At 44.7% G+C, this 8734-nt stretch overlaps 1 protein-coding gene across 1 annotated transcript in view; it reads left to right on the forward strand.

The window, feature by feature from the left end:
* The window catches only part of sgsm2 (small G protein signaling modulator 2), a gene marked incomplete at both ends in the record, with an annotated part of 67355 nt that extends 66079 nt beyond the window's left edge, over nucleotides 1-1276 (forward strand). The window contains 2 exons of the mRNA XM_080458945.1: nucleotides 796-963; nucleotides 1188-1276. Of these exons, the coding sequence (XP_080315071.1) occupies nucleotides 796-963; nucleotides 1188-1276 (257 nt within the window). The remainder of the gene's footprint in view (nucleotides 1-795; nucleotides 964-1187) is intronic.
* Between the last annotated feature and the right edge of the window lie 7458 nt (nucleotides 1277-8734).

The raw sequence follows: 8734 nt of genomic DNA on the forward strand, positions 1-8734 counted from the left end.
GAGGCAAGTTGGATTGTTGTTACGTGTCTGTGTCTCAACTGTAACACTACTGTCCCCAGGACAATGTGCACTGGGAGTTATTCTTCATCTACTTGCCCAAGTGCAGAAAGACGATGCACTGCGGCCGTGGCAGCACTTTTACCGACAACAAGGACACGGGCTCACGCCGTTTCCACAAAGTGTTGTTTTCCTGTTGTCAGTGGCTTCGGGCACCGCTGTCGTGAAAACGGACGGCGACAACACAAAGTTTTCTGGCATTTTTACTTGAAGTTGTTGTCACGGAAACGGACCTAAATCTATACTGGTGTTCTTCCCAGCTTGGACCTTGTGACTGATCTTATTCCATATAATACCAGTATTTCCATTGCAAACGAGACAATGATGCATACAGGCGGTCCTCGGTCAAGCTGTCCACTTGGACAGTTTCAGACGGGGGTGGAACCACTGAGCACGGCTTTCCCCTCCCCTTAGCCTGTGATGATGTCACTAATGGTACAAACAATATCCGATCACCTGAGGCGGACAGTGTGGAATGAGTCGGGAGGGATTTATTCAGCTGTCAAACACTCAGTGGTGTGTGTGTGTGTGTGTGTGTGTGTGTGTGTGTGTGTGTGTGTGTGTGTGTGTGTGTGTGTGTGTGTGTGTGTGTGTGTGTGTGTGTGTGTGTGTGTGTGTGTGTGTGTGTGTGTGTGTGTGTGTGTGTGTGTGTGTGTGTGTGTGTGTGTGTGTGTGTGTGTGTGTGTGTGTGTGTGTGTGTGTGTGTGTGTGTGTGTGTGTGTGTGTGTGTGTCTCCAGAGCTCCTGTACGAGGACGTGTTCGCGGTGTGGGAGGTGATCTGGGTCGCTCCCAGGATTTCCTCGAAGCACTTCGTCCTCTTCCTCGCCCTGGCACTGGTCACAGTTTACAGAGAAATCATCATGGACAACAACATGGACTTCACCGACATCATCAAGTTCTTCAACGGTAGCACACACACACACACTTCTGTCTTTAATGTCCGCCGTCATTGAACTAGTGACACTGTTGGTTGCTAACCTCCTTTTAAGAACCTCAGAGGAGGCAAAGCCGGGGCATAGATCTCCGGCGCCCTCCTCGGAGGTCCCGGACCTCATGTTGGGAACCGGTAGCGTCATTGTACATGTTGGAGGTGTAGCCTCCTCACCAACATTGTGTGTTTGGACCTGCAGAGATGGCGGAGCGTCACGACGTCCAGCACATCCTGAAGATCGCTCGGGAGCTGGTGCACAAAGTCCAGTCTCTGATGGACAACAAGTGACTGCACAGGAGGAGGAGGAGGCCCGGGGTTCTCCGCCTCCACCCCATCAGCTGGAGGGGTCCAGCTCTGGGGCCCAGGATCCGGCTCCAGGATCCGGCTCCGGGGTCCTGGCCTACATCTGTTTACATTTCCTTCAACATGGAATGCTGTTGTGTCTGTTCAGACATGTGGATGTCTGCATGCTCGTGAGTTTGATCACCACTGTGAACGCTTTCTGAAAGTCTGAAAGGATGGAAACACACACACACACACACACACACACACACACACACACACACACACACACACACACACACACACACACACCAGTGGATGATTTGCAGAGCTGATGAGGTCCTCTCCTGCAGTGCCAGTTCAGGCCACCAGAGGGCGGGCTACATACATGTGACAGGAGCAGAAGACTTAGCCACGAAGAAGTTTTCATTAGTGACCAAATGGACTGTGCCAATGACCTTTTCATGAGTGTTTTCTACTACAAGCATGTGTGTTTTTACCCCTTTTCTTCCTTTTTCGTCTCTTTGTCGAGAATTCATTCGAACACAAATGTTGCCTTTATCAGTAACAGCCCAAGGTACTTAGTTGCACTTTTTTGTGAGGGGCTCCATGGCGGTGCTCGTGAAGGCCTCGCCGGAGGCACCGGGGGGGGCAGACTGTGTGTGTGTGTGTGTGTTAGGGGGGGGGGGGGGGGGGGGTCAATTGCAGCCAACTTTCCTTAAGTTTTATCAGCAGAAAAACTTCAGAGCACAACCACGAACACAAAAAGCACAGTGGCCGTTCTCACTGGAACGAACCTACAGGACGGCGAGGGCCGCCGATACCTTCAACATTCGTCACACCGCAGGAATTATACCAGTTTTTATTCAAGAAAGTTTTGTGATCAGAGCTTTTCCGCCAAAAGTAGATAGAAGTATTAAATATGTATGACTGATGGAATAACGGCGAATGCTTGAGAGTCACTCTTTAAAACAAGCTGAGCCTGTGCAGCGTCACCGGTCTGCTTCAGAATCAGCAGCAAGGTTCAGGTTAGTCTGGTTTGATTTGTCATGTTGATCCACAGCAGCACTACCTCGCAGTAACTTAAATAACTTTTTATGGCACACGTCCTGAAAAGTAGCTCACATTTGAATTGTGATTGCCAGATTTATCATATCTGCCCTCACAGACACCAACGGCAGTATTTCAGTGGCCACCAGGGTCATGCTCAAAGAAAATCTTACGTGAGAGGGAACGGTTTCTACAACTAGAGTATTTTGTCATTCTTCTTCCCGCATATCGTATTTTCCAGACTATAAGTCACGTCTATTAAACAAAATGTCACAAAGAGGGAAAAACAGCTAAGGCCCCGTTTACACAACAACGTTTGAAGTTAATATTTACTGCTGCTCGGTGTGCAGCAGCAGCATGTCTGCCATCGACCGAGTCAGACTTTTCAAAAAGTTCCACCTTGGGAGCCATTCTGAAAAAGCTGTGTTTTCAGTGGCTCCAAGCACGTTGTGTAAAATAAAGAGAAGTGTGATTATAGTCCAGTAAATATGGTACTTTGATAAGGTTGTTTTTGTTTTAAAAAAATTAAAAAAGAAAGAATTAAAGAAAATGCCAAATGTTTGTAGTCATTATTAGTCTGCTGGAATAGAGTTTTTATGAATTTCATACTTGAATATCATTATGATAGACAGAGGAGAAAATGAAAGAATCTCAGAGGTAAATATTGTCTGACGACCAGGAAAGATGCCAGAGGTTAAATGTGTCCTCAGACTGAGACACAAGCCTCCGTGGTTCATCCAGACCAGCTCATGGAAACAGTACTTTGAGGTAGAACACAAACACAATGCCATAGAACAGACTGTGGGACATTAAATGTACTCGCTGCAGTTTATTGATGAAAACAGTTCCAGTTTTGTCGACATAGGTGGGCTGAGACGTGCTCAGTGGTCCGAAGGCCTTCAGAGTGGAAAAGTGGCTGCAATTGTCCAGCGTGTCCAGATGTTGGGGTCTGGAGGTGGGATGGTTCCAGAAGCTGCTTGTGGGGTGGATCAGTGTTCCAGTCGGCTCCAGATCAACAGCACATTGATGTTTGTATCTGAAGAGCGGAGCCCCGTCTTCGTCGGTGTGACCCCCCCCCCTTTATGTCCTCGTCTCCTTAAAGTGTCCAACACGGCTGCATACGATTGGTCATCCAGCGTGGACCTACACCTGTGATCCAAGTGCCAAGAGTCTTCCCCTATCCTCAAGTGTACTGTATCACCCGGCTCTCTGATCCCACGCTTCGACGCCAGGTACAGGAGGTGGCGTGGACGTACCTCGCTACAGCCTCCCGCCCCTCCTCACCCCCCTGCGACGGAGCGCGGGTGAACCCAGGGGGGAGGCGGGACAGGGTCTTATGGCGGAGCTTTTTTTCTTCCAATCAGGACATTGTGTACCAAAGCCTTGAAACAGCCCCCTCTGTGGCATGACGACAATGTGCAATTTCATACTGCATCTTGAAGACTGTTTACTATGTGTGTAAACTATTTTTGAAAAAACTGTGTTCTTGGATCCTTTAACTACTGTGCAATCAGTCTTTTGAGAAACCCATCATCTATATTGCTGTATATATAAACCAAAAGCCCAATATTTCTATGGAGAAAGCCCCTCTATATATATATATATATATATTAGGGATGTCCCGATCACACATTTTGGCTCCCAATACCGATCCGATTTTTCAGAATTGAGTATCAGCCGATACCGATACTTTCCCGATCCGATACTCACATTACTATTGCAAATATACTCAACAGTGTATTTTTGGAGCAACTAAGATGTCTGAAGCTAAAAGCACTGTTGGCAGAAGCTTCGTTTAGCTAGAACTTATTGTAAAACTCACTTATTGAATCAAAATACTTCTCAGAATGACTTCAGAACTTATTTAAACTTTATTCAGTCAGAACAACAAAAAGAAAAACAGTTAAACTCTGCAGTCTTGTTTCTCTTATTTATCTTAACTTAAACAACTTCTCCTGGATTTTGTGGCAAAAAAAATTTTTTTTTTAAATGAAACCCAGTGAATCAGTTTGACTAACATTTAAACTATAAAAGAAAACTACAACATAAACAGTATTCAGTAAAACCAATCAGAAGAACCCAATTCTACTTCAAAGTGTCTTTTACAAAGACTCACAAATCACCAATATCGGCCCCGATCCGATCCCTACCGATCGGATCAGGACATCCCTAATATATATATATATATATATATATATATATGAATGAAAATAATTTCAGATCTATTTTCTATATGTTGGTTTTAAAGCAGTAGTTTATCCCGTGCCGAAATGCAGAATGTGTGCAGACTATGTTACACGTTGACTGTTAAGTGTTCTTTCTCAATGTCGTGCACTGACTTCAAGATTTTAAATTTCTATTTATTTAGAAAGCCAATGATTGCATTGCTGAATATGTATTGGTAAAGATATATCATTTGCCTTGAATGTAATGTAATATTAAATAAGAGGTTGTTCATTACTGAGGGTTGTTTTCTTTTCTTCCAGTGTTTCAAACTAAGAGTACATCCAAACGACGATAACACGATCTTTGTCCTCCCTGGCCTCACAAAAAAACTCCCGTCCACACCTCACTATGAACACGGCTCAACACAAGGCTTCAGGGCATGTAGTACACATGCCAGGCCTTTAGGGGCGCTGTGACTCACTAAACAACAAAAACGTAGACCACATCGAAATTTAGAAGTAGACTCCTGCTCATATGCACATAAACCAACATTATAATTCTAGTTTTATAGGTCTATGGCCCCACTCCGCCTGCTTCTAGCGTCAGTAGCTCCACCGGAGTTTGTTGTCCGTGATTGTTGTGGTTATTAGGTGACGTTGTGGGGTAGGGGGAGGAGGGGGGTGATTACATCATCTTTTTTCATGGATAAACGTCTTTGCCGACTTTGCCTTCCACACCCCGGGGGTTTGGACGGCACGAGCCGGGGTTTTAGAATTTCTCCACTGGGATCCGTGTTTAAAAAAACCGTCTCCGGGCTCCTAAAACACGCCTCATGTGGGTGAGCGGGTTTCGGTTCACCGGTTTCCTGGAGTGGACGGCCCCAAACACACTGTTTTCAAAACACTGCGTTTTCTGTGGCCCCGAGCACCGTTGTCATGTAAATGGACACGAGTTTTCACTTGAAGCCATTTACATGTAAACAGATCCTAAGTAGGAGTTCTAGTAATGAGCAGATCTGGAGGGTCTCCCTCTCAGCCTGGAGGGTCTCCCTCTCAGCCTGGAGGTTCTCCCTCTCAACCTGGAAGGTCTCCTTCTCAGCCTGGAGGGTCTCCCTCTCAACCTGGAGGGTCTCCCTCTCAACCTGGAAGGTCTCCTTCTCAGCCTGGAGGGTCTCCCTCTCAGCCTGGAGGGTCTCCCTCTCAACCTGGAAGGTCTCCTTCTCAGCCTGGAGGGTCTCCCTCTCAGCCTGGAGGGTGTCCCTCTCAGCCTGGAAGGTCTCCTTCTCAGCCTGGAGGGTCTCCCTCTCAGCCTGGAGGGTGTCCCTCTCAGCCTGGAAGGTCTCCTTCTCAGCCTGGAAGGTCTCCTTCTCAGCCTGGAGGTTCTTTTTCTCAACCTGATGATGAAACCTTTATGTGAGGAGGATTTAAATTGAAGAATCATCATGAAAACAGCCTCTGACTGATCTCCAGGCTCAGATGGAATCATTACAAACTTTTCTGAAAAGAAATGAAAACATTGCTATTTGAGGCAATAATGTATGACTAGAAATTAATTACTGACAATAAAACAAGGTAGAATTATTTCAGGATGTCTATTTGTCATATTTCCTTACCTTCAGGACAAAATAAGAAAAGTGTCCCATCTAACTCCACTCTGCTCTATTCTAAATTCTGCTTTACATTTACATTTCACATCACTGCACCTGTGTCATTTTATATCCCAAATTGTCTGCGAGCCATGTAACATAAGTTTATTCTGTTTACACCTGCTGCGTACATGATTGACTAAGTTGTCTAACTCTCTCTGAGCCTATTTCAGCAACACACTGCAGCTGTAGCCACAGTGAAGCTCAGGATCAGAGGTCAGCTGTAACCACAGTGAAGCTCAGGGCCAGAGGTCAGAGGTCAGCTGTAACAACAGTGAAGCTCAGGATCAGAGGTCAGCTGTAACAACAGTGAAGCTCAGGGCCAGAGGTCAGAGGTCAGCTGTAACAACAGTGAAGCTCAGGATCAGAGGTCAGCTGTAACCACAGTGAAGCTCAGGGCCAGAGGTCAGAGGTCAGCTGTAACAACAGTGAAGCTCAGGATCAGAGGTCAGCTGTAACAACAGTGAAGCTCAGGGCCAGAGGTCAGAGGTCAACTACCAAACTGATCTGCCTCCTTCATTCATCCAGTGACAATGTGTGGCTGCATGAAGCAAAACAAAGGACAAGACTATTCCTCCTCTCATTAATACTGATAGAACTACAGCTACCATTTCATTCTTATTAGTGCAGGCTGATACGTTCTACATAGACAAGAAAGCAATTGTTTACCTTAACAGAAGACAAGCCTTTACTCTGTTGAGCTTCGAGTACACGTGTGAAGAAACCAAAGACGAAAAAACAAATGTGCGCCGATATAATTTAGGTCGAGTGGGTCCCGCCACGTCACTTCCGCAATTTGCGTGTCGTCTACGTAAGTTCCTGCATGTTTGGTCCATTTCATCACATCCTGTGGGTCGGCTTCTACACACGTCACTTCCGGCGCGTCATTTTGCGTCATTTCCGTCCATGCTTCCGCATAGCACCATTTCAAGATGGCGGCGAACGAGAAATAAATATGGCGGCGCCCGCAACACCGCCATCTTGGTTTTCCCCACTGGCATCTCTTGGAAACGTTCGCCGATTAGTTTTTAATGTTTTATATTAGTTTTTAATATACACTCAGCAGCACGATGTGTGTGTGTGTGTGTGTGTGTGTGTGTGTGTGTGTGTGTGTGTGTGTGTGTGTGTGTGTGTGTGTGTGTGTGTGTGTGTGTGTGTGTGTGTGTGTGTGTGTGAGATCTGTTCAGAGCTATTAAAAGAGATAATGTAGGATGAGCACGATGGAGTTTTAATTGCAGGTTCTATTGTTGTACTCCTTTGAACTGAATGTAATAAACTATGTACATGAGGGTCTCATGACGGCAGCATTTGAGAAAGAATGCATTCATTGTCTGATGTCCTATTTTTTTACATAAAGGCCAAAGTCATGCAAGCAAACCTGCTGAACGTGGAGTCATGACTGATGTTAAAGAGGTACTAATATGCTCCTAATCATTGGTGCTGTGCCGTCACCTCTCAGGTATGTGTGTTAGTGTTCAATCAGTTTATGTCTTCAGGTTTGACAACAAATGTCCTGACTCCCTCTCCCATACATTCAAGCTGTCATCTCTTCATGAGTGAGATGAAAATCCTCCATAATTAATTAGTGGTATATGACGCACACCACACCTGCTTCACAGGTTTTCATCATGTAACTCCGACAGAAGCAGAACTTCTTCTCTTAAAACATCTGCAATTACACACAGACCCCCAATCCACCCACATGTCCTCCACATAAACTAAACAACAACATGCTTATCAATCACTCGTTTTCACGGGAGGCCACCGGCCTTTTCTCTGTTCAGGAACATACCTGGGATTCCTGAACATCTTCCAATCCACCCACCACCTCATGCCCGACACATCAATAGGGACTTACCACGACAAACCTAAAGCTGCCAATCACAAAAACACCTTTGTGATGCTTCAGCCTCAGGCTCTGCGCACTTTATTGTGAAAGAAAGAGAACGTGAACAAAAGAATTGATAGAAACACGTAAGAGAAAATGGCTCTGAAGCATCGACTCAAGTATTTTCCGACGCAACAGTTCAAACATTCAGACGACAGGACACATAATCCAACAAGCAGATGATTAAATTACTTCTTCTATTATCATCTTAAGGCTTCAGGAGTCTCAACATGCTTTGACATGATCCGTATGTTCACCCATTCATTCACATGTCAGTCAATCACACAGAATCTTCAATTCCCAAATTCTCCACAAAAAGAAAAGCTTAGACTTCGTCCTCCTTTTTGGACGTCTTGGGGCATCATTTATTTTTTCAATCCTCTTTCACTTTCCTTTGCTCTGCTGTGTCTGTTTGTTTTGTTGTGTTTTTTATATATATATATATATATATATATATATATATATATATATATATATATATATATATATATATATATATGTATATATATACTGTATATATATATATATTTTTTTTTTTGTTGTTGTTTTGAATCATTTCATTTCTGCTCTCATGTCCGAAATAAACTTTTCAATTCTCAGCAAGAACATTTCAACATATGGAAACTTCAACTGTAAACCTGAGGACTGGGAAATGCAAAACTCTCCCAATTAAGCCACAGGAGTCAATAATGAGCAACATAGATTTCATATGACA

Source organism: Lipophrys pholis (assembly GCF_963383615.2).
Source record: "Lipophrys pholis genome assembly, chromosome: 3".
Classification (NCBI taxonomy): Eukaryota; Metazoa; Chordata; class Actinopteri; order Blenniiformes; family Blenniidae; genus Lipophrys; species Lipophrys pholis.